This window comes from Alosa alosa, chromosome 1, assembly GCF_017589495.1.
Source record: "Alosa alosa isolate M-15738 ecotype Scorff River chromosome 1, AALO_Geno_1.1, whole genome shotgun sequence".
Classification (NCBI taxonomy): Eukaryota; Metazoa; Chordata; class Actinopteri; order Clupeiformes; family Clupeidae; genus Alosa; species Alosa alosa.
In genome coordinates, this window is record NC_063189.1 from 41,141,738 (window position 1) to 41,168,900 (window position 27,163).

The 27,163-nt window shown below is 44.1% G+C and overlaps 1 protein-coding gene across 1 annotated transcript; it reads right to left on the bottom strand.

Annotated features, from left to right (window-relative positions):
• Positions 1–41: 41 nt before the first annotated feature.
• LOC125301792 (RNA polymerase II elongation factor ELL-like) lies at positions 42–26,803 on the bottom strand. Its single transcript, XM_048254572.1, has 12 exons — positions 26,594–26,803; positions 18,281–18,325; positions 12,143–12,264; positions 10,850–11,010; positions 9,670–9,785; positions 7,909–8,063; positions 5,605–5,701; positions 4,705–5,212; positions 4,259–4,325; positions 3,908–4,079; positions 1,569–1,613; positions 42–1,430 (listed from the first exon to the last, which is right to left on the bottom strand). Exons 1-12 carry the CDS (start codon positions 26,726–26,728, stop codon positions 1,326–1,328), a joined length of 1,728 nt encoding a protein of 575 aa, XP_048110529.1. The 5' UTR covers positions 26,729–26,803; the 3' UTR covers positions 42–1,325.
• Between the last annotated feature and the right edge of the window lie 360 nt (positions 26,804–27,163).

A 27,163-nucleotide genomic window follows, 5' to 3' on the forward strand; every position in this document is an offset into this window, starting at 1 on the left:
ATGCACATCAAGGACTCATACAGACCACAGAACTACAAAAGTTTCCAAAGTGCCAAAGTTTAATTTCATCATACGTGACAACTGAGCCAGTAATTCAAACGGGGGTTCTCAGCATGCAACACGCCCCTCTTCAGAGGGGCCAGTGTAGGAAGAGCAACATCAACTTTAAAGTGTTCCACAACAATTCTTACTAAAGAATTAATGTTATGGCACAAAGGTTTTGACAACAGAGATGACATAATACTGGCAAGATAGAATTTCTATGGGACTCAATGCTGTAATGGTTTGTTTGAGAGGACACCAGGAGAAACTGCACAGGGGAGAGACATTGGAGAGCCGATGGTTAATAGAGGGCTTGCATCTGACTGACTGGATACTTTATGACCCCAATGCTCTGATGGAAAGCATACATTATTTCATGGAGAAAGGGACGTAGGAATGTTACGATCACAGCCAATGTGAAATATACACGTCAGAACGTTTTCCATGTCACCACGCTTTGCATTGCCCATGCTTCAAAACCAGCTGTGCTCAAGAGCAGAGGGTCAGTTTCTGAGTCATCAGTGATAGTTTACAGTAATTTGGTCTGAGTGCCATCAATTTCAGCAGAAGGTCCTATTGTATAGATATTGATATAGATAGATATTTTATAACTATTGCTGGGGAATTGGACAAAACTCGGAGGCCTGGCTGTCCAAGCAGAACAAATGTCTCATCCATCAAGTCAGGAAATCTATCAAAGCCGCCAAGATGATTAATTTTCTTTAATATAATCGGGAAGTGTGCAGACCCATGAGAGAACAAAGAACACTTCTGCAGAATTAATTCTGCCATTAAACAACAAAACAATAAATTAAAACAGAACGTATAATACATGGTAGTCCTAGTCTGATACCACAGGCTGGCTGAATAGCTTCTTATTCTAGCACTCAAAATCCATGTGCAAGGATCTATCACTGATTGTGATTTGACACGGAACAGTCCAGAAATCTCTGTAGCAAAAGTTGGTCATGCAGCAGAAGGGAGTAACAGTGTAATGCCAAGTTCAGTTCTGTAGCCAACCCAACAGCACTTCACCGTCAGAGAACAGCAAGATTGCATCAGAGATTTTTTTTTGTCTTTGGGTCATCGGACATCTATTTAAACAAACAAAAAAAACTCACATGGGGTAGAAAAGGCCCCAATTTTTAATGCACGTGTTCCAACATAGTCCGTCAGAAGCAACATTTCAAGACAAGCCTGGACAAAATACTGGGATGACTATCCACTTCTTGGCTCCTTGGGAATCTTGTCTTTTTTTTGCCTCATGTCCCACCGCAGATGTGTTAGATCTGCTTGTGATCGTACTCTGCAATGGTTTTCTTTATGTGTGCAAGTTTGTTGTGTAGGTATTCGCAGCGGTTTTTATCCTGACTGTAGTTTGGATTAGACTGAAAAGGAGACAGAGGGGGCTGATTAATTTTCAAGAATTTATATTTATAGAAATGAAAAAGTTGCAGAAAAGAAAACTGTAAAAAAAATAAAAAAAAATAAATAAAAAAAACTGTAAAAGATAAATCTGAGCATACCTTTTTTATTTTGCGATACTCTTTAAGTATCTGGTTGTGAATCGTCTGCAAAGATGGAAAATTAGTAAATTTGGTCAAACCGAACATTAAAGGCATTGAAGATCATGAATATACAGTACAGGCCAAAAGTTTGGACACACCTTCTCATTTCAATGAGTTTTCTTTATTTTCATGACTATTTACATTGTAGATTCTCACTGAAGGCATCAAAACTATGACTGAATGCAAAGTTATTTGGCCCACAGATGAATATTTGTCAAATTATGGCTTGCTGAATATGGTATTAAATAAAAAATAAAAAAAAAATAGCAACTTATTACTAGAATATAAGAAAATAGAATAAAAGACATGTTTTCAGTTATTTCACGCTTTTTTGTTAAGTACACAATTTCACATGTGTTCATTAATAGTTTTGATGAATCTACAATGTAAATAGTCATGAAAATAAAGGAAACGCATTGAATGAGAAGGTGTTTTTTTTTTTTTTTTTTTTTTTTGGCCTGTACTGTATGTGTTTATCTATAAAATTCCCTCTTAATACATGTACTTCACTTTCAAGGATGTATGATGCAAGCATTGGAAACATTCCCATTCTGGGCCACAGCAGATTCCTAACTAACAACCTCCAGGGGAATGTCTCAGGTATTCCAATCAGCTAGTGCCCCTCAAAAGGTAACAGTGAGGAATGGCATAAGTGCTGATACCAGGTGGTCTGGAGTTTGTCAGGTCCTCACACCACTTATCACACCATTTATCAGATGACAGCAGCATGTCAGATCAGGACACAGATCCTGACACACTGATTGGCCAGTGGGCTAGATCCTCTGCTGTTGGCACACTGATTGGCTGACTGGATCATGCTATTGCCCAAGGGGAATACGGTATTCACAGCGCTTCACTTTTTCCACATTTTGAATTTGTTATGTTACAGCCTTATTCCAAATTATGTTTTTCCTCAACATTCTACACACAATACTTCATAATGACAACCTAAATCAGATATTTGCAATTTTTAAAAAAATTAAAAAACGAAGAAATCACTTATACATAAGTATTCATAGCCTTTGCGGTCAAGCTCAAAATTGAGTTCAGGTGCATTCTGTTTCCACTGATCATCCTTGAGATGTTTCTACAGCTTAATTGGAGTCCACCTGTGGTAAATTCAGTTGATTGGACATGATTTGGAAAAGCACACACCTGTCTATATAGGTCCCACAGCTAACAGTGCATGTCAGACCACAAAACAAGCATGAAGTCAAAGGAATTGTCTGTAGACCTCCGAGACAGGATTATCTCGAGGCGCAGATCTGGGGAAGGGTACAGAAGAATTTCTGCTGCTTTAAAAGGCCCCAATGAGCACAGGGCCTAGCCTCCATCATCTGTAAATGGAAGAAGTTTGGAACCACCAGGGCCCTGTAACTCGAAAATCAAACGTAAATTTACATGTACGCATGGCTTACAAACTCGTAAATGATGAAACTGATAAGACAAAGATCAAACTCTTTGGCGTGAATGCCAAGTGTTATGTTTGGAGGACACCAGGCACCGCTCATCACCTGGCCAATGCCATCCCTACAGTGAGGCATGGTGGTGGCAGCATCATGCAGTGGGGATGTTTTTTGAGGGAAAGATGAATGCAGCAATGTACAGAGACATCCTGGAAGAAAACTGCCCCAGAGTGCTCTTGACCTCAGACTAAGGCAATGGTTCATCTTTTAACAAGACAACGACCCTAAGCACACAGCCAAGATATCGAAGGAGTGGCTTCAAGACAACTCTGTAAATGTCCTAGAGTGGCCCAGCCAGAGCCCAAACTTGAATCCCACTGAACATCTCTGGAGGGATCTGAAAATGGCTGTGTACCGACGCTCCCCATCCAACCTGATGGAGTGCAAGAGGTTCTGTAAAAATGGAATTGGCGAAACTGGCCAAAGATGGGTGTACTAAGCTTGTGGCTTCGTTTTCCAAAAGACTTGAAGCTATAATTGCTGCCAAAGGTGCCACAACAAAGTATTGAGCAAAGGGTGTAAATACTTATGTACAAATTATAATTTCGTTCTTTATTTCTAATAAATTTGCAAACATTTAAAAAAAACTTTGTTGTCATTATGGGGTATTGAGTGTAGAATTTTGAGGAAAAGAATAAATTGAATCCATTTTGGAATAAGGCTGTAACATAACGAAATGTGGAAAAAATGAAGCGCTGTGAATACTTTTTCGTATGCACTGTATCTGCCAACACTCCTGGTTTTCCCATATGTCAAGGTAAACTCCCAGCACCCTCCTATTTATTTATTAAGTGTTGGCGGCGGCGGCGGGGGGGGGGCATGGGATTTTACCTGATACTGGTCGGAGCCCTGCTGCAGCTGTTTGAGTTGGGCCTCCAGCACGGTGAACTGTTGCGTCACCCCCTCGATGCGGGAGTGCAGGGCCCGGTACTCATTATACTCTACATTGAAGTCGTTCTTATACCTCTGACGCTGCTCCTGGGAAACAATCGACTTGTAGTTCCTACACAACCCCCACACACACACACACACACACACACACAAATGTTAGCAACTGTTTGTTCATTCTTTCAACCCAAAATGTCAGATGTTTTCATTATTTCTGGTTCAGCAGGTCTGATCACAAATGCATTTGCTGCATCAACACTGGAAAGGGTTTTATGGCAGTAAAATGGCCCTTACTCTAAATAGTCTTCTGGGTCCAACATCTCTGTGGCACCACTTGAGTGTTCATATGCGCCATTGACATCTAATAGAGGATAAAAAATAGAAACAATCACTTATATTGAACAACACTAAAAAGAACTTTGAGCACTACGACTACTGCGGTCTTAGAATGTCTGAGGATGGTTATGGATTGATGGTCTTTTTGTCTCGTCATTATCTCACCACAAGGTGGAGTCAGAACTCCACTAGCCATAAATCAAGCCAAGCCTGCTGAGAAGCTGCCATCACCAACAACCCACAAAATACAAGCACACAAGGCTGGGGATTTTGATTGAACCACCACAAACTATTTTAGAAAATATCCACCACATAAACCACGACAGGAAATGGCTGGACTGAGCCTATAGTGGAAGGTCTGTCTGTGTATATTCAGGAGGAAAGTTGTGCAGTTGTGCCTTTACCTGGGCCTCTCCCCTGATCATGGCTCCTTGTGTCCTCAGTACTTGTCTCCCTATCCCTCCCTCTCGCTCCATGTCTGTCTTTCGTGCGTCTGATCTCGCGATCCCTTTCTTTGTGCTTTTTGGACTTCTTCCGGCTCTTGCTCTTGTGCGCGGTGGTGGGAGTGGCCGCAGCGGGCTGGCAGGGTGTGGGCGGGGGAAGGGAGGGCCATGTCGCCGTGCCGACGGCCAACGTGGGCCCTAGTCTGTCGGCTGCGCTGACGGCAGAAGCGACGGCATCCGAGCCCTCGCCATCTCGGCCGCTGGGCGTAGAGTCGCTGCTCACATCTGACAGAGGCTCGCACGGGCGCGGGAGCTCTAGACTGGGGACACAGGGCTCCGTCGTCGTGGAAACGGGGCTGGCCTCTCTCTCCCGCAACAGCCCGCCATTCACTTGAGCGCGATTCAGGAGGTGGGAGATCCGGGGCTTCTTATTGGCTAAAGGGTCAATGTAGTCAGGCAATGGCCGTTTCTGCATAGAGGGATATTCAGAGGGTACAGGAAGTGAGGTCATGGAAATAAAATAACACAATGTGGTCAGTGACGGTCATGACCTGGTTTGACTAACATATCATTTTCTCTGCTATACTCTCTCTCTGGTAAACAAACAGTGGGCAGTTAAAGGGCACAGAGCAAGGGAGACAGAGAAGATAGATAGATAGAGAGAGAGAGAGAGAGAGAGAGAGAGAAGAGAGAGAGAGAGAGAGAGACGAAGAAAGATAAACAGATGGTTGTAGATCCAGAGATGGCAGAGACAAAATGAGAGAGAGAGAGAGAGAGAGAGAGAGAGAAAAATGAACCTCAGAGTGAGAGAAAGAGGGATGAGAGACCATGAGCGACCATGAGTAGGTGAGGTGCGCCCACCTGTGAGGGTGATGAGCTAGCCTGCTCCCTTTGTGGGCTCCTTGTTACTTCCACTGTCGCCGGTGATGACCGAAGATTCTGGACCTGACCCAACTTCCTGTTGCACACATGAACAAAGAGGCAGAGTTTCAAAACACTCCCATTGCTCATTCACTCAATGAATGTGACAGAGCAGATCAGAGAGAGATTTGTCTACTGTATTTTCATAATGTCTGAGTAGTGGTCATGATCAGTGACACAATTAAACTTCCAGATTTCAGTTGTGTTCATCAACCATCCACACAATGATGGTAACCAACCCAAACAAGCAAATACACATGAAAAGAAAAAAAAAACAAACAAAAAAAACACCTTTAGTTTCAACTCATTTCCTGTGAACCCTCTCTGGATGCAGGCCAGTGTTGATTTTATGACGTGCTGATCTTTGATCTAGAGCTGTGGTTTGGGAAGTGGCAGAGGCTATGTCAGAGTCAGAGGTAGAGGCAGAGGCAGCCCTCTTTCAGCTTTCCCGTAACAGCTCACCTCGTCCTGCCTGACCGGAACATTTCGGCGTGCACAAGCTCACACGCACGGTCATCTCTCACTATAACAGCAGTGACTAATGAACACACACACACACACACACACACACACACACACACACACAGACTTACACACACATAAACAAACTCAGACTCTGTCGCTCTCTTTCCCTCTCGCCCTCTCTCACACACACAAAATCAAACTCAGACTTCTACACACACTCTCTCACACACACACACACACACAAAGCTGGCAGGAAGAAGGCCTGGCCGTCTGCCAGACAGCAACGGCTCAAGGAGCTTGTGTCCTCCACTGCTGAGAGCAGATCAGTGTGGCCGTGGAGGTGATAGCGCTGTGGCTGAGGGGCGTTAGGGAGAGGGAATCTGATCTCGGATCAGAGGCCAAGTGATACTGTGGGCACAGAAACAGCACACATGGCTGAACATGTGAACATGTGCTCGTGTGAGAGTTGCATCACCAGCTATGCTTTAGTGAGTGATTTACTGATTTCCACCGTGTGTGTGTGACAGTAGATGGTCCACAACAGAGCAATGCTACCTCACTGACATTGCAACATACCACCAGTCATTCAGACTATTCACACATACTCAGTTACTGCATCTAATCAAACATATCTAAGGCCTATTTTTAAAAAGAAGCTCATGACCTGCCTGAATGCAGCATTATGTGACTGTAAGACCTTAGCTACTTCAGAGTCGGAGAGAAAACTACTTAAAGGAATTATCCGGAGTAAAATGCACTTTAGATCAATTTACGGATGATTGGGAGTACATACGTTGAGTTGACATCAAAATCATGTCATTCGGATGTGTTTTGAGAAAGTTCGATTTTACCGTTTTTAGTCAAAAACTTCGTTAGCCTGGAAGTGACCAGGGCAAGTCATTTCGCCCTACAAAACGCTATTTTTATACCTCTTCTACAGTTCCAAACAACATTACACTTACGTGGTAGTGAGTAGAGGGTCCCTAAAGCCAAACCGAAGTCTCCCGAGTTCTTTATGTGGTCGGATAGAGAGTCCAGAATGAATTTCATCAAGCCAGTACCTTTCCGTAAATGTTGCTGCTGCAGATGGCGTCTTTAGGGGAAAGTCCGTAGGAGTCGATTGCCGAGTGTGGAGTAACACGCTCTGGAAATTCACAATTTCGTCGCCAATCTAAAGTGCATTTTACTCCGGATAATTCCTTTAACACTACAGTTTTGTGGATCTGAAATCGCATAGAAAAGACTGCAAGAATGCAACAGCTCAGTGATCACAGCATTAATAGAAAAACAATTGTTTCTGCTTTGGGAATTTATATTTTTCTCCAGGTTTCCCATGGCAGTGGAAGCCCTTCATAGGAAGTTGTACCCTAGGAGGGTGCTATCGAAAAGATGACAGTTGTGAGCCAGTTGATTTTATCACCAATTCTGCTGTGATTCACTCTGTTTGGCCATTTGATCTCTTATGTCAACACACTCACAATGAGAAAAATTGCTGCTGCAGACTGTTGAATCCATAGAATTACAAAAGTTCCATGGTTAAAGTATTGAGCAACTTTGACTTCAAATTCCACAGTGTCTCAACAACAGATCATATGGCATGGAATTTAGAGAAAATAATAATAATAATAATAAAAAAGTTTCCACACACCCCTCTCCAGGCACCTGACATCCTGACACACACAGACAACACACACCCAAACCCCCAGGTGCTTAGCTGGCAGCCGCAGCCGCATTCTGCAGAAAGCCTCTTCAGGCGTTATCTCAGCCAGGGAGTCTGACCTGCTCTTGGTAATGAGGATCCTCTTGAGGAGCTGTCGGTCTCCCTCGGAGTAGCCTGGCCAGTCTTTCCGCACATCCTTCAGCAGGGCATCCTTGAGTGTGAACGTGTTGTCCTTCTCACTGAGATGAGCCACCTGTGTACGTGTGCAACGACACAGAAGTCGTCAGGAAACGTTAGTCATCATTTGCGACACAGGAACTTGCACTGGAATATGCACTGCAAAAACTGCTTATCCAACCAATTGTTATTAATCTTATATTAGGATCAAAAATCTACTTGGTATTGTACCTAGCGCTTTCTCATAAAATCATTTTACCTTAATTTAATAAGAGTTTGACTTTAAAGACTAAGATTTTAAAATAAGTCAAACTCTTATTAAATCAAGCCAAAATGATCTTACAAGAAAACGCTAGGTAAGTGTCTTTACACTAAAGACAATACCAAATAGATTTTTTGATCTTAAAGATTAAGAACACTTGGAACACAAGGAGAATGACAATGCCAATACAACTTAATTTGTACTTTAAATTCCATTGTGTATCCAGCTGTTTCCTAAGTAAGTAAGTAAGTAAGTAAGTAAGTAAGTAAGTAAGTTAATTTAATTTAATTTATAAAGCACATTTAAACACAGCATAAACTGACCAAAGTGCTGTACATCAGATAACATCCTAACACCATGTATACAGCATGCAACGTTCTGAGAATGCACAGGAGGCCTTTCTCTACTGGTGGACCACAGTGCCTGATCAGATGCTGCTGCTGCTGCTGCTGCTGCTGCTGCTGCTGCTGCTGCTGCTGCTGCTGCTGCTGCTGCTGCTGCTGCTGCTGCTGCTGCTGCTGCTGCTGCTGCTGCTGCTGCTGCTGCTGCTGCTGCTGCTGCTGCTGCTGCTGCTGCTGCTGCTGCTGCTGCTGCTGCTGCTGCTGCTGCTGCTGCTGCTGCTGCTGCTGCTGCTGCTGCTGCTGCTGCTGCTGCTGCTGCTGCTGCTGCTGCTGCTGCTGCTGCTGCTGCTGCTGCTGCTGCTGCTGCTGCTGCTGCTGCTGCTGCTGCTGCTGCTGCTGCTGCTGCTGCTGCTGCTGCTGCTGCTGCTGCTGCTGCTGCTGCTGCTGCTGCTGCTGCTGCTGCTGCTGCTGCTGCTGCTGCTGCTGCTGCTGCTGCTGCTGCTGCTGCTGCTGCTGCTGCTGCTGCTGCTGCTGCTGCTGCTGCTGCTGCTGCTGCTGCTGCTGCTGCTGCTGCTGCTGCTGCTGCTGCTGCTGCTGCTGCTGCTGCTGCTGCTGCTGCTGCTGCTGCTGCTGCTGCTGCTGCTGCTGCTGCTGCTGCTGCTGCTGCTGCTGCTGCTGCTGCTGCTGCTGCTGCTGCTGCTGCTGCTGCTGCTGCTGCTGCTGCTGCTGCTGCTGCTGCTGCTGCTGCTGCTGCTGCTGCTGCTGCTGCTGCTGCTGCTGCTGCTGCTGCTGCTGCTGCTGCTGCTGCTGCTGCTGCTGCTGCTGCTGCTGCTGCTGCTGCTGCTGCTGCTGCTGCTGCTGCTGCTGCTGCTGCTGCTGCTGCTGCTGCTGCTGCTGCTGCTGCTGCTGCTGCTGCTGCTGCTGCTGCTGCTGCTGCTGCTGCTGCTGCTGCTGCTGCTGCTGCTGCTGCTGCTGCTGCTGCTGCTGCTGCTGCTGCTGCTGCTGCTGCTGCTGCTGCTGCTGCTGCTGCTGCTGCTGCTGCTGCTGCTGCTGCTGCTGCTGCTGCTGCTGCTGCTGCTGCTGCTGCTGCTGCAGCAGACCCAGACTGGGCTGCTGCTGCTGCTGCTGGAGATGAGAACAGGCCGAGACACGCGTCGGGAAGGGGCCACCACATCAGTTAGGCCGGCTGGCGGCTTACGGATTTGGACTCTTTTGCCTATGTAGAGACACACACTTTAGATGTTACACGTGGCTTGGATTAAAGGCTAAAAAACATTATGCACATGCATACATCCAAAGAGCACCATCCAGCAACAATCCACCACATCTCACTAACAGAATCTAACCTATATGCAACATGGAACACACAAACGCACACACAGCAAAGCTGAACCACAAACAAGCTCCTAACCAGCAGAATTCAGACAGTAAGCCAGTGAGCATTTAATTAGCCACGGGTTACTTTTTTTGTCCACACTATGTGAAAAGAAGATTGGAGACATGATGACTAAAAGCGACTGAAAATTAACAGTAGGTACGCTCTTGTTGACAGCCCCAGGAGGACAGTGCTGGTTTGTTCTGGCCTTTCCATAACAAATGCCTCTGACAGGAAATGGCTTCCAGGGACAGACTGGCCCTGGCACACAGTCAGACCCAATTTTGCACACACTTGTGCCCACACACACACACACACACACACACACACACCACTCCATCTGCTGTCTGGTAGGCCACAGGTTCAGATTACAACACTGCAGCCACAAAGAGGCACAAGGCTGGAAGCTGCCACAGATCAAGGGGACAGACTGAGACTCTCGTTAAGCTACAACAACCCAGGAAACACAAGCAACTCAGACACAGTACAACATAGTGCAGCAGCAACACACAACACAGTGTGGAAACACAGACACAACACAAAGAGGTAGACATAACACAGACACGACACAAAACAATGCGACACAGAGATATAAGAACACAGAAACAGACTGAAGGAAATATACCGTGAAACAGACAGAACTCAAACGCAATAGAGACGCAAAGCAACACAGACACAAACAAACAAACAGCAATAACACAGACGCACCACAGACACACAAGTAAACAAACAGCAAAAATACAGACGCACCACAGACACAACTGAACAAACAGCAACAATACAGACACGAACGCAACCCAATCCATCACAGACGTGTAAGGGAGGAGCTGCGTCTGCTGTGTCTGTAGTGTCAGTAAGCTGTCCCCTTCTATGTGTGGATGAGTGGACAGGACCGCGTCTCTTACTCATGTATCGGCCCTGCTTGATGACGATGGCGCCTCGGCGCCGCGTCTCCTCCTCCACCTGGGCCATGTTCTGCCGGGCCTTTTGGTAGGAGTCGTCCGTCGCGTTCACCGTAATCTTGTCCTGGATCACGCCCCGGCAGTCAAGCTCAACAGCTCCATCACTGCAAAGGGCACACAGTCTTAAGGGCCGTTCACACCAAGAACGATAACTATAAACAAATATCGTTCTTGTTAATATGAATGACTACGTTCACACATAAACTATAACGATAACGACATGAAGAACAATACCGTTGGGGATCACTTTCAGAGCGATTTTGAGAACAATAAAAAGCTAATAGCCAATCAGAACCCATCACATTTTAGCCATCACATTCATTAACACAAGGAGAGACTTTACTTATCGTTGGTCAGTGTGGACACTTTTATCGTTATGGTTATAGTTATTGTTATCGGTATCGTTCTTGGTGTGAATGCCCCTTTATGGTTTTACTAAAAAAAGACAACAAGGTATATGGATATATGAATATGAATATCACTTAATAAGCCTTTATAGGTCTACAATCTACATAAACAGGACGATTCTCATACAGGCGGTGTATACCATCAGATTATATGAAGCAGATGATGGGTATATGCAGGCAGTGTTATTCATCAATAGGCCCTTCACATTTTCAAATGCCTGCATTCCCAGTGTTTACCATCGGATTATTCGGCATGAAGTGGATTATGAGAACGAAAATATTTGGATTGATGTACTCCAAAGGAATGTATGTTTTTCTCCAAGCATTTTGCTAAATAGCGGGATGAATGGAAAGTGCCCAGATGCTTTTTAAAGACACTCCATCACAGCCGGTACCACGTCACAGAATGCTGTTCACACAGGCTGGAAGCGTAACTAACGTTAGCAGGGCTGAAATGGTGTAGGCGGCTAGCGTAGTGTGCGGGGGCGGTCGTGTTTTCTCTGCTATCTGGCGGGCAGATCTGGCTGCGAGGACAGCGCCTGTGTTTATGGTTGCAACGCTACAGCTGACAGTGGCACATATCCAAAGCATCCTGTACAGCACTGTTTCTGTTTGCAAAGCTTTTGGTCAATGATTTATCAATAACACAAGTGGCCTTGACGATGAGTGTTTATGACTGTGTGTGTGTGTGTGTGTGTGTGTGTCTGACTTGAAGAGTACAGAAGTCACGTGAAGTACAGACTGACTGGATGACTTGATAACAGACTGATCAGGTGATGACAAGAAAAGCAGCCAATCCAGATGCACGCTTTCTGTTTCCCCCCCTCACCATGTGGCATACTGCTGGATGCAGTCAAAGCTTCCCTGAGGGTTGTCCCGCCCCACGTGGGACAGGTAGAAGGTGAACGTCACATAGTCTTCCGAGGTCTGGCCACAAGGTATGGAGATTTTCTGCAATTAAATAAAATAATTGGGTTTAGGCCGGACAGAATCATACACGGATTATTTCACACAAATGTGGCCAGCCAGTCACACGGCACTGTGACACTATTAGTCCGTGAGCCAGAAGGGTTGGTTGTTACCGAAAAAGTGGCAAAGGCTACCATACCTTTTCTGAAAGCCTGGAATCTCAGCTTTTCAATGATGTATGATGGCCATCTGACAAGAGTAGCTGTTTTGAGTTATCACACATAGTGTAAACTAAGGTTGAGAAAATAATGCGTATAAATCAAGCAGTACACTGACATAGCTGAACATCTATATTGAACATTTTGGATAAGTACAGTCAACCCTGGAGCTCTTCAAACTTTTAATCACACACATTTTCCTGCCATTTCATCTTTTGTCTTTTAATCCTGTGGCACCAGGGAGCATCAGAGAAACAAAATCCAAACACTGAAATACTGGCACCCTAAGGATTCAGAAAATGTATCAGTTACCCATATTATCTGATTTGGAGGGGGTGATTTTCAGTCTTTTATCAGACATGGCGTTTGAGAAAATAATGTGTATAAATTAAGCAGAACACTGACATAGCTGAAAATCTAAAAACGGTATAACAAATAACAAATGAGACATAGTTTCTTATGTCTTAAGGTGTGGTAATGGTGGCAATGATGTTATTACATACTCGTTAATCTGACTCCATTTGATTAATAATTTGTATCACCAATCAATTACCAAGTAGCCTAACTAGTTTATCAGCTATGGAGGAGAATGGCATGGCACACTACGAGAATTGAAGATATACTATTGGTAGGCAAATTAACAATTTATTAGACATTAAGCCTTAAAGGTAAAAGTAACCAATATCACTTCAGTTGAATGTACAAGTAAACTCACATGGTCTACTGTAACAAAGTAGCAAATGGTAACAAAGAAAACTACCAATTCACAGAGGTAAACTTGACAACAGATACACCAGATAAAACAATACACACCCAGAGATAGAGAAAGGGGGAGAGAGAAAGAGGGACAGAGAGAGAGAGGGGGAGAGAGAGAAAGGGAGAGGGAGAGAAAGGGGGAAAAAGAGAGAGACCCAGAGAAGAGGTCCAAGATGGAAAAGAAGAGAAGATGGGAAAAGAAGAGGAGATGGGGGAAAAAAGCACCAAGATGGGAAAGAAGAATTTCCTTTTAACTTTTATCATTCACTTGGGCCACCCCCGACTCATCAGACTTTGTTGTCTGAGGTGGATGGGTGTGGCCCAGGTGGATATCATAACTTTATGCTACAGTGTAATTCTTAGTCTACAACTATATAGAGAGAGATACAGAGATACATTTAATTGTAACGAAATCATGATCAGACTGTTGCCCACATAACAAGTATTAATTCAAGACCAAACATGAATGTATTATTCACAACACATATTTACAGAGCAATACTGTATGATAATGAGGTTGGCCTATCTCACCATAAGACATCAAGTAGGCCCAGGACTGAGTTACCCTCTCAGTAGAAGGGCCAGAACAAGGAGCAAATGTCACTTTATGCATGAGCGGGTGTTGGGGATATTTGGCCATGGCCAGCTAAGGCAATACAGATCAAACACAGGTATCCACACATGTAAATTGAATGCAAAAGGCATTCTTTAGAAATGCAAAAGGTTTGAGGAAAAGACGGGCCTTACAAAGGCATAGTCTGCAATATCAGCAAATGTCTTGCCATCACAGTTCAGCTTCTGAACAAGTGCCATGCCATCTATTACGCAGGTGGAATTTAATGGCAATGATTCAGCAACACATGGGAACTTGAGCAGTTGCTTGGCAAGTGAGGATTTGCAAGTCTTCGATTGAATATTCGATTATCAGCTTTGAGGATAACTTCTTTATTCCCAGTTTTGCATGTCTTTGCCTTTCCCTGCATTAAGGAGAACGTTTTCAGTTTCATCTTGGAGAGTGGTGCATGGAACTGCTTTGCAGGAGGATTACTCTCAACACGCTCAGCAGAGAAGGTTCTGTAGGCATTCTTGCCAATGGTGTGTGAATTCAGAAGGTCTTCTGCAACATCTGCTGGTGCTGTACTTCTAGTAGACAGAGAAACAAGGGACTCACCACCTGCAAATGGAACAGATCCACAGTGCTTGTAATGTGTTCTTCGTCTTTGCCAATTTTGCTTTGTCCAAGGTCCTTGTGAAAACAGTCACTTTGTTGGAGTCCCAGGGAGCTTTTCAATATAGACAGGTAAGTGCTTTTGTACTTACCAGTAAGGTAATATCTTGAGACAGCTGCTGGGTTCAAGCTAAATCCTTTTGTGCCTCCAGCTGTCTGAGTGTCCCGATTGACAGTTTCCTCTAGGGTCTGGTCAATCGGAACCCTGCCAAATGTGTTTGTTGCACTCAGCTGTGCCGAAAAGCCACCTTCACAGAGAAACATGTACAGATCTGGTTTCTCATGTTCAATATGGCTCATCTCTGAGTAGTAAGCAGTGAGTGACCTTGCATAATTCAGATTAAGTATAAGTATAAGTACATATACTCTTTTGATCCCGTGAGGGAAATTTGGTCTCTGCATTTATCCCAATCTGTGAATTAGAGAAACACACTCAGCACACAGTGAGCACACAGTGAGGTGAAGCACACACACTAATCCCAGCGCAGTGAGCTGCCTGCTACAACAGCGGCACTCGGGGAGCAGTGAGGGGTTTGGTGCATTGATACTGAAGGGCACTTCAGCCGTGCCTACTGGTTGGGGTTCGAACTGGCAACCCTCCAGTTACAAGTCCGAAGCGCTAACCAGTAGGCCACGGCTGCCCCACGGCTTATCATAGGCAAAGGTCCAGGGGATGATTGATCGAATGCTAGCCATGTGCAATGCCCAGTTTCATTCACGTGATGCCCTCACAAGGTTTAGTACAACCTCAACCATGTCAATATATGACATCCAGAAGCTGGCCAGTGGACCTTGCTGAGACCTGAGATGCTGCAGGAATTCATAGAAGTACTGATGGACCTTTCTGAAAGACTGTACGGTCAAGTGATTCTTCTACAGTGGTTGATGATATACCCTCAGAAAAGACACTCTAGGGGCAGGATATCTAGGAGATCGTGGGCATCAGGATGGTTCTCTGTGAGCCACTGGGAAAACTAATTCCAGACTAGCCTCAGGAGGGCTTCATACATGATTTTGTACTTATGGCCATCCAAAACACCACTGACAGATCCCTCAGCCACAGCTCCAGATTCAATGCATATGTCCCTTAGGCCTGCAGCCTGGAAGCGCTTCCCAATCACACCCAAGAACATAGAGATGGTGTGAAAGACTCCAAGTCTTGGCACAATGTTGGGAAACCTGTCTCTATGTGCCCACAGTAGGGAGCCTGATCAAAGGCAACTGACATGTTGTTGATGTGTAAGGAAGTCATGATTTTTTTTTTACTTTGAAGGAGAATCTCATGAACAGTTGCTATCTGGGTGTCTGGGGCATTGATGGTTGGCCGATAGCTGACAACACTGGGAATAACATCCACAGAGTTTGATGATAAGATGTTGTAACCTGTCCAGCTAGGAACGCTTTGATTTGTGGCAGTCTGCCACAATTGAGTGCAGTCTGCATAGCAACCATAACAAGTTCTTCTTCAAAGCATCAGCACAGATATCTGTCTTGACCTCAACATATGATCTAGTTGGAGGACCACACCTAGTTCCCACAGCATACACTGGCAGAGCTGGCAAAGATACAGAGACAGTTCTCTGTTTGCTCTTGGGCACATCACAAGCTGGTCTAGGCAGTTCAGGACCGAACATCCGAGGCTGCACTGCTATACCATTGATTGTCAGTGTCTCTTCCAGCCTGTCAATATTGTCCCTGGCCTTGAATGATGCAATCTGTGCTAAAATGTCATTGACCATGCCTAAATGTCATGACCTTGACCTTTTACAGTAATGGCAATGTTATTATTGGGTTTACCACACCTTAAAACATAAGAATCCATGTCTCATTTGTTATTTGTTAAGGTTTTTAGATTTTCAGCTATGTCAGTGTCACTGCTTAATTTATACGCATTATTTTCTCAAACGCCATGTCTGATATAAGACTGAAAATCACCCCCTCCAAATCAGATAATATGGGTAAATGATACATTTTCTGAATCCTTAGGGTCATGCCATTATTTCAGTGTTTGGGTTTTGTTTCTCTGATGCTCCCTGGTGCCACAGGATTAAAAGACAAAAGATGACTTAGGCGGAAATGGCAGGAAAATGTGTGTGATTAAAAGTTTGAAGAGTTCCAGGGTTGGCTGTACTTATCCAAAATGATCCCAAAAGGATTTAAATGTCTCCCCTTTAATGATACCAAACATAACAAAATAAAATATTCCAATATGTCCAATATAGATTTTCAGCTATGTCAGTGTTCTGCTTGATTTATGCGCATTATTTTCTCAACCTTAGTTTACATTATGTGTGATAACTCAAAACAGCTACTCTTCTCAGATGGCCATCATTGAAAAGCTGAGATTCCAGGCTTTCAGAAAAGGTACAGTATGGTAGCCTTTGCCACTTTTTCGGTAACGGTTTCCATATTTTGAGGCCCTGGCTCACGGTGTTTGAGTTTGTGTGTGTGTGTTTGAGTTTGTGTGTGTGTGTGTGAAATGAGTAACTGGATGCCTCTGGTGGCTCCCACAAGGACGTGCTTCAGTGCACCCGGGGGTCACCCAGTATCATTTTCACACTCAAGATAAGTAAGCAGCAGGGTCACCAAGAGGGAACACTTGGGAGTAACTGACACCAGGCCTTTCCAGAACTACAACAAGCTGGCTAAAATGCCCCAGAGATGACTGATCAGGACATTATGAGCACATGACAAGTTACATTTCATTACAGTCACAACACAGCACTGCAGGGACCAATACTGATGTGCAATGACACACACGGCTGTGCTTCAAGGTACAGTCCAAGATTGTTGGAAAGGTTTATCATATCTGAATGAAGAGCAGAAGTTCTTAAACTTTTGGATGGCACCCCCCTCCAAAAAACATTGGTCATGACTCACACGTGAGTCACAACCCCCTTATTTCCCAACCCATTGGCTAATATGTAACAACAAGAAATGTTGCCAACAAGAAGAGCAATGCAAGCAGATAGCAGTCTATGTATGTGTCAGCCATCGAAATCACAAAATCATAGCACACACACACACACACACAGCCTAGACACAGCCTAGGCTAGGCACCTGTCAGTTTCTAAGCTAACGCAAAGCTGATATCAGCACAATGAAATGGGGCTGAATAAATTGATAAGCTCATCTTGGTGCCCAACAGACTCCTAGCCTAATTATCTCCCTCAAGAAGGCCATGTTTTTGGTGTAATATCTGTCTGTCTGTCTAAGCAGGATTTCACCGGATTTCATGGCACTTGGTTAAAAAGTGTATTGATAGAAGCATTCGCCCGTCACATCCAATTGAAATTTGTGGCGAAGCCGCCAAACAGGAAGTGAGCTCAAATCTCAGCAATCGTTGCATGTATCAAAACCAAACTTGGTACATGGACTCATGACCCCATCAGGTGAATGCCGAAGAAATGTTGTGACCTTTGACCTCTAGGGTCACTGCGATTAGCAAAAATGCATTTTGCCTTGTAACTTTTGACGTGCTAGACGTGAAACTTGCTTTGACAGCTTATGGCCATACGTCTGATTGCAGCATTGAGCTAACAGCATATCGTTGCCATGGTTACTCCGGCCTATCTGCTTGGCCCCCTCGTTGCTGCTTGCAGCTATATTTCCTTTTTCCTCCTTCGTTCTCATGAAGAAGCAATTCTATGAAATGAGGAACCTAAAAAGGTTATTTCAAGTTTTCAAGGCTTTTAAAAAAATGAGAGAAATGTTTTTTCCCAGAACCCTGAAATGATTCTTTCCCCTTTTAGATTCCCCATTCCACTCTCCTCACCCCTCACTTCAATAACTGAACCAGGGGAACTGAACCATGGACACAGCGGCATGATTTTAGTAATATGAAGAGTGTTCTTACCCCTTGGTTTCCGGTAAAACGAATGGAAGGATGTGCAGTTGACCCCTGGAAAAAAGGGAGGAGAGAATCCATGAGAGAAAGAAAGGGATAGAGAGACAATAGAAAGAAAGGGGGAAACAAGCATTCAGTAATGTACATTTCTTTTAAAAAAGGAAACGGCTGCTAGAAGAGAAGCAACACTAAACAGATGAGATTCTCTGTCCTCTACCCTTGCAAAAAATATATATATATATATATTTTAAAAATCACCGACAGACAACGGGCTCAAGTTTGGAAACTGCTCATCCATGGGGGTTGTGTTAGTGAGGGATCTGGGCCACCACATGGGACCAGAGGTAGCTAATTCATAAGTCACTCTGAATAAGTTGTGATCATGTGAAGTTCTTGAGAGGGAAGATCAAGCATAACGTAATCATTATCATATACATTTCTGGTTCGATAGCAACAGGTAGGTCTAGGTCAAAGGCCTGAAAAGAGATTTATTTGAACCATCACAGCTAGCTTTGAGCCAGTGGACAGAGAGGCTGATAACCAAAAGGCATTCTGAAACTCAAGACAAATTATAATCCCAAATCAACAGGGATTGTTGTCATACCAATGATGGTTTATAATCACTCCTTTTGTGGATCTATCTGTAGCAAAACTCACACACACAGGTGCACACACGCACACACACAGGTACATTCACTGAAGTAATAGCAAATGCTTTAGAGTAAACCCCTGAGGAATGAAGAGATGGGATTCCCATGGACGTTGAGGGAGGAGGCTCTTGTAAAGCTATTTAAAGCCATGGACATGAACATGGCCTGGCTTGGCCTCTCTGTACCACAACTGACACAAACTCTTCATTTTCCTTCCATTTGGACATTTTTAACAATTACTTCTAGACTAGATCTACTAGATCACTGTACCCGTTTCCAATAACCCTCTCTCCTTTCGTCTATATAAGTATTTGCCTTTTGTTAAATGTAGCCCCTTTTGTTATTTATCCTATTGTTTGCTGTGTCTGAACTTGTCATATTGTATTCTGTTTGTCCCATCCTGTCATTGTTGTATACTTTTCTGTTGTTGTTGTTCTCAGTGTAGGCTACTCTTTTTACTTTGCGAGCCCAGGGCTCCCTTGAAAAAAAAGACTCACCTGTACTGGTATTGGCTATGAAATAGGTGTGCACGCACGTACACACAGACACACACACTTTATTGTTAAAACCTCATTTTTGGGAGGCATTGTCTTACATTTACAGTAAAATCTCCAAATCCAAGCATAACCCATAATCCAAGCACAGGAATGGTACTCAAATTACCTTAGGGCTATTTCTTGAGATTTTATGAGGCGTTGATTAAAGATGTAAAAACACTGAAATCATTGTACCTTTGCTTTTTCATAGGGAAATGTGAGAGGCATTAGCTCACACTGAGAGAACTGCCCACACACTACAACATAAAAAAACACAACTTTCACTCTGCCTTTATTCTGAAGAGGCCACCATCCTAAAAACCACAGAAAGCCCTGTCAGCCAGCAGAGTTTTTATTACCACGGTCACAGGTTTGTCAAGCAGAACTCTAGGAATACATGTGAGACTAGAAACAGTGTATGTCAGTATTAAGCCAAAACAACCTTACTCTGGTTGTACCAGACAAAATCAGTTCCCAACCTCGCTGGTCGCTAATCTACAGAAGCATTTCTTCAACTACCACCTTCTTAGATTATTTTTCCTTTTCTAAGCCTACAGGGGAATAACCTCTGCTCTGAGGCACATCTTCAAAACCAATTTTGGGTGAGAGTTTGGTTGAAACTTGCTTAAGAAGCAATGGAGCAGCAGCACAATCATTGTGGTCTGACCTCGACCATGTGCAAGAGCGCTGTCGCATGCCATCGCTTCAGCAACGGCAACATCAGCGCAGCTATGAGGTGCATGATGGGAGTAGTGCATGGAACCTCCTGACTACAAGCATGCGCACACGCACGCACAATTGGTGTATTTGGCTTGTGATGCCCTGTGTTGCTGATATCAACACTTTGTGATCAGCTTGGAGTATGGTCAGGCTGCAGGAGCAGACAGGAATAGACAAGCTCTGCTTCTCAATCCCCAGCCGGCCTCTTACAGATGACCAGTGATCGGGTAAAGAGAGTATATGGGTGTGTGTGTGTGTGTGTGTGTGTGTGTGTGTGTGTGTGTGTGTGTGTGTGTGTGTATGTATGGAGGCCGCTGCTCACCACTGGAGCACTGCAGACAGGTGCATGACAGGGCTAACGTTTCTGTCTCATATTGCAGGGCTTTTCCGGGACGGCTCGAGTCGAACCCCTGATCGGCATGTGATGGTCACCTAAGCTCAATCTCTCCACACCGAGTGGCCAAGTCTAGCAGAGTCAGCCAATTCAGCGAAGTGTTCCAATTTGCTCATCACATGAGGTTCTAGGCATGCTCAGAGCTATAAACATGCTTCAAATCACAACCTGTAAAATATCACTTGAACTACTCGTGTAGGATTTAGATAACTGATAACAATACCTACCTGATTCTGACACCTGTTTACCATAATAATGATTCTTTGCATGTTAGGCTGCTATAACTTCCTCTTTTCATGGTTAATAGAGCTCAAGAAAACCTTTTATTTCCCCCACTCATTGAGGTTCAGAATTAGTCAAGCACAACGCAATATGACCACACTCTGGCTTCTTCAACAGTGCGAGACAGACAGCGTCCATGAGTGCATTCGGTTGCATCAAGGCAGTACTGTCTGCACGGGCCACAGCTTCTGTCAAACAGGCTTAGCTGGTTTAAAGTTTCACATTCAGAGATGTGGTTTTGAAAACAAATGAAGACTAGCCTAGAAATCTAGACGCACCCTAGCGGCGGCAAATTAATTTGATCAGCCTGTACGTCTAGTATCAAACCATAGGGATTTCTATTGGCTAACACCGTGGATGTTATTCAATCACAGTGCTCTATTTTGTTAGCGGGCTTAACAGGATAACGACAGTCCTGCGACGGTGAACAACAAGGAAGGTGGCTATGGCGAACGAAGTGCGGTTGTTTGAATCGGCGTTGGCGTCAACTTTGGAGAAGTTGGACTTGTGCTTTTCTTTGAAAGTTGAGCAACACAATGCACTTAAGTCATTCCTTTTCGAAGAAGGATGTATTTGCCGTTTGCCGAATCGGATAATGATATGGTCGTAAGCTGGCCTATTGCATGCCTAGGCAGTTTGAAAGACAATTCTCTGCCCGCCCCTTGGATTAAGCGAGGTGAATGAAATGTATAGTCTGGCATCGAACCAATGATATAGGATGGCCCGCCAGGCTAAATGAAGACGCCTAATTCCAGTGAATAGTGTCATATTCCAATGCACTATAAAAAAGGTATGCTGAAGCTTCCAATCCAAGGAGTGGATATGAGTTAGCTTAACACTGCTTGCCTAAGAGTTTGCACTGAAGCCAGGACAAGTCCTCAGAAGACCAGGGTGACTAGACTAAAGTTCAGCGAGAACAGGCAATGTCAGATATTTTGAGTCTGTCATATTGCATGCTGTGACTCCACAGACTTGTGCCTTGCAGTTGTGCTTACTTGGTTGCTGGTTAATGAGTCAGAAACATCGAGCAACTCTGATGCAGCCAAAACATTTGGCACCAAAATTCCTACCCCAGCCCATCCACACCTCACAATGGAGAGCTGCTACTGCAGCCAGTGTGTCTGCCTCAAATATCAACTGCTCCACAGCCATCAAATATTTAAACATTTGATGGTAGATGAAGCCTAGGGTCAAATATTACAGGCTGTTATGATATCACGTTATCACGTGCAACGTTGGCCCTTCTAACCTACTTGTGACATCAGCCTTGCCCTTCTCAGATCCCTTTCAGGACACACCACTGGTGTTGCTAGGAGACAGCAGTTATGCAACAGTTCCATCGAATCCATTGAGGTAGCTCTGGACAACACGGTCACACACCAGACCATCAATGGCGGTGTGGGTCAGCCAGACACATCTCAAAACATGGCTAACTAATTGGCCCTAGAATTTCACTCATCAGTTCAAACCTCTTTGATGGTGGGGTTCAAAGCACATGCTCTGTAGAACAGTTTATTAGAGAGACAAATGGTAGATCACTGCACTTCAAAGCGATCCACAAACACTGACACGGAAAAACACTAGACATGCAGACAAATCAACAGAGAAAGGAAACTTTCAGTGAGTCAGCCGTCAGCCATTTAAGATGCTGTAAAGCAATGTTAGCAGCCAGCTTGACTAGTGCTAATTGAGGACTGGTCTGAACTCTTCAGTTCTTTTTACATTTCCAACCAAGTAAATTAAACTTAAGGCATTACATAACATTTTCTGAATCGTGTCAGAAATGCAGCAAGGACATCTTGTCAATGAAGATTTTAAGTGCAGTTGTTTGTTCTTTTAAAGAAGATACACCATCCTGGTTGTTTAATACTTGATCAACGGCAGCCATTAGCTGCTTACAAAAGTGCCTCAACATCTCTCCTCTGTCTGTCATCATACAATGCCTGTGCATTAGAAAAAGCTTGGGACTGGCTTGGCTGGTTTTTGGCCAGGTAGAAATCTTTCAGAATGGGAGAGGCCTTACAGATCTGCCAGAGGTAAAGCAACACCAAAGCACTTTCCCTCTGTCGCACGCAGGCTATTTGTTTATCCAGCACCTAATTCCATCGAACTACAGATCCGCTAGCCGATCTGGCAAACTTACATAATGCGGTTATAGCCAATAGAGGGCCGCAAAGCGAATGCAGAAGTGCCGTTCACCCTGTTACAAGTTGATGAACCACTGAAACGATTTTGGAAACATTATTTTAAAGTACAAAAAACTCTTTGGTGTTGCTTTAAGTAAATTGATAACACGTCTAGTTTCCAAGCTATAATGCATTTCTCACTCTCTTCCACACCTCTAGGTATAGGTGGCAGATACTCTTTGCAAACTGCAAGGTCTGAATCCACCCATGACACAACCTGAGAACACTGGGGAACACCCTTTTCTTTAGAAGTTCAACTGCAATATTGTGTGTCAGGCAACGCTTGAGAAAATGGATGATTCAGCTGCTCCAACATCACTCCCTGAACTGAAGAAAGAATGCAACGGGGACAAACCTGGCTTTGTCGGAAATAGGAAAAAGCCTTTCAAAAAGGAATTCCCCATAAATTTCACAGAAACTGGACTTAAGTCAGCTGAGGAAGAGGCAAAGAGAGCGAGAGGCTCTGTGGTGAGCTGGGAGGATGTGGTTTCTCTCTTTCAGGCTGAGAGAGAGAGAGAGAGAGAGAGAGAGAGAGAGAGAGAGAGAGAGGGAGAATGAGAGCAAACTCATGCTCAGCATCTTAGCCCCCGTAGCGCAGGCTGCGGCCGTGACGCTGCCTGAAACGAGGAAACGGGAGCAGAAGTAAGTCGTCTGCAGCTTTCAAACTTCCTTCCCCCTCCAAAGCACTGAATCGTCACGGCCCACACTCTCTCCCAGCGCTCATGCCGCTAAATCCAGAGAGACGGACTTAATCTCTGGGCAACCAGCGCCGTCACTCACACCCTGTATCTGAGGAGGAGAACCACATAGGCCGACAAGCTCTTTCACACCCAGCTAGCATAGTCATTTGGCCAAGTCATATCCAATAGTGTGGGGGTCTTCAGTCACTTAGCATCCAGGGTCAGCCAGTGGAACAAGTGCAAGTATTCAGGTACCTGGGCACAGAAATAGACAATTCCCTGTCCTTCTCACAACACACAGACACAACATACAAAAAGCACAACAACTTCTCCATCTGCTCAGAAATTGTAGAACTTTTCAGGTCAGCAAGGATGTGTTAAACTTGGTTTACCGCTCCCTCATTGAATTAGTTCTCACTTTCAAGATCTCTTCCTGGTACAACTAACTCACCATCAAACACAAAACAAGACTGTCACGTATAGTGAACCATGCTGCCAAAATAACTGGCTCCCCCCATCTGAGCTGTACAGCTACTCTGTGATCAGGAAAGCCAACCTGATCACCCCTCTCACCCCATCCATCACTCCTTCCAGCTACTACCATACCACTGGCCCATAAAAACATCTACAAGAAATCCTTCATCCCATCTGCAATAGCCATACTGAACAGCACAAAATGAACACCACACTCAGTTGATAACTCAACACCCCATGTCCTGTTTGTATATGTCTGTGTGAATGTTTCTTTGTGACTGGAGCCTTGTCAAAGAACATTTTTGTAACCTTTGTGTAACAGACAATAAAGTATTATCTGATCTTATCTTATTCCACTCATTGAAGCCAATTTGTTATTACTAGGATACAGCTCTAAATAGGTGAGTGACTAGTGTGCCATATTGTAGTATTGATACCACTCTATATGAAAATCAAGTTGTTTTTGACAGCTACATATTGTTCTGTTTGGGACAACATGGAACCACAACCTCAGGATTAACATTTGGCTTACAGTAGCTCAATCTCAATTTCAACAAGGTCTGAGCTACGGTCTCTCTATCTGCTACTTGTTAGGGTTCAGGCCAGGATAACAAGTACGCAGGCCAAATGAGTGGTTAAAGCAACCGAATGTGACCATAACTTGAGTGTTACTCAACATAGGTCAGAGAGGGGTGAGAAACTGAATGGTCCCACTGTACAATAAAGCCCCTAGGCAACAGTCTGTTTTTCCTAGCAGTCATTATCACAATTGTACCTCTGTCAACAGTAATCAGGACTCAGCCAACCAGTACGAATGCCATTAATATAGCCTACATGTCCAAAAACTACCAGAGGCCTCTGACTGCAGGAAGGTTAAATGTTTGCTGAACGATACCGCAGACATACTCCAAAGGTAGTTTGGAGCTCCTCTGCTTCTCTAAATGAGCGTCACTGGCACCGTATGAAGGATGTGAGTCATCACAGAACAGCTCCCCAATTACATCACTGGGATGACAGGAAAGGATGGAGTGTGTGTGTGTGTGTGTTAGTATGTATACGTGTGTGTGTGTGTGCTAGTGTGTATGGGCTAGTGTGTGTGTGTGTATGTGTGTGTGAGGGGGTGGTTGGTTGGTTTTGCCTGTCCCCTCCTCCTCCATCCCAGCCCAGTTCTCTGTTCACCCACAGGGTGGAGAACAATCATATGCACCAGAGAGCACAGAGAGTGCTCCCTCCACACCTCCTCTGGCTCATGGGATGACATTCAGCCAGCCACAGCGCATCGTGAAATGTCACCAGGATATTCACATGATGAAGTTCCTCACTTACTCACACACACACACACACACACAGACACACACACACGAGCGCATAAAAGCACTCGTTCGCTCACTCATGCATTCACCATCCCCCCAAACACATGTACACAAAGGTAAACAAAGCCCACTGATTTACTGTGTAAACAAAGGTTTTAAAAATAGTCAAACCGTTGTCTGATTACTTAATCATGACTGCATACGCACAAATGTACAGACACCGGGACACAGTTATTTTTGCAGTTAGGCCTATTCTAAATATCTTTACCTCTGTCTGGACTATTCTTACTTTGTCAATCCAATTAAGTTCCGCGCTGAGTTTAAAACAGGCCACAGTGGTTTACACAACTAGTTTGCTGCGACCACAAACACTGACTGCTCATGGGAGCATAGTTGAGGTAACATGTTAACTACTTGGAAGAGAGCCAACCTGTTGCAGGAGCGAGGACACAGTTCATGAAAACACAATCCATGACACCAACAACGAAGTATTGCATGCCTATATCGGTTAGAGAGGCTACAATTTTCACAACATACATTCATACATACATACATACATACATACATACATAAATAAATAAATAAATAAACAAACGTTAAACAGACTATATAAATGGAGGTATGACTTTTCTGATACTTAACCAGACACTTGAAATATATGCATTACTAAAGTGCCAGACATTGAAAGAGTTCAACTACAGTGGCATTACTTAGCCTACTGCTGATTATAATAATGTTACTGGAGATAAAAACGCGCAGTACACCCAGTGGGTCTCTCTGATAAAAGATGTAATCGTCACCTATTGAGACAGACTCTCGAACATGTTTTAGAACAGGCATTTAAACTTCTTCATAGGTCCGCGCACTCGCTCACTCGCTCAATGAGGATTATCTTTCTAGTTCTTTACTCTCCCTGATAGCATTTAAATAACATTTAACACGAGGAAGAAATTACATGTATATTTCCATGAGACATTGACAGTTCAAAGTACCAGTAGCTACTAGCTACTTGTTACTCAATAAACTGCTTTTTCATGTGGAAATAGTTAGACACAACCAGTCTTAATGAAATCAGTCTGTCATTTACCTTGCTACTTTGATAGCTTTCGATGGCTCTTAGCGCGCTGTCAGTGAGTTTGACGTGAAATATCGAGGTGTTGCTGCCATTGCTCAGTCTACCACAAGATAGCCCGTAAGACTGTTCCTCTTTCAACGTCGCCATCTTTCTCACATTTCTGCTACAAACACGCGTTAGCTAACTGCATACACAGCCATACACCGTGATAGTAGACAGCAACAAAACCTCATTGGTCTGGAATGAATATTCATAGAGGGTTAAAAAACGTACTTTACGTCAGGGGGTGGGGCTTGCTGAAATGACGCTTCCAATCGCCACAGATTTTAAAGATCCTGAAAAATCTTGTGGCAAATGAATGGGCTGTTTTCATTATTTGGAGTATTTTGTCAACAAAACGAATATGCCAATGTATTGGGTTACACTGACAGATACAAACATACAAATGTAAACAAAACATCACATATACAAATGTAATATTAAGTAGGCCTATCTGTTGTAAGCATAAAACACATTTAGCCTATAGCTGCTGGCCACGCTTTGGTACAGGTTTAACAAAATAAATATTCACTGATTTGTAGT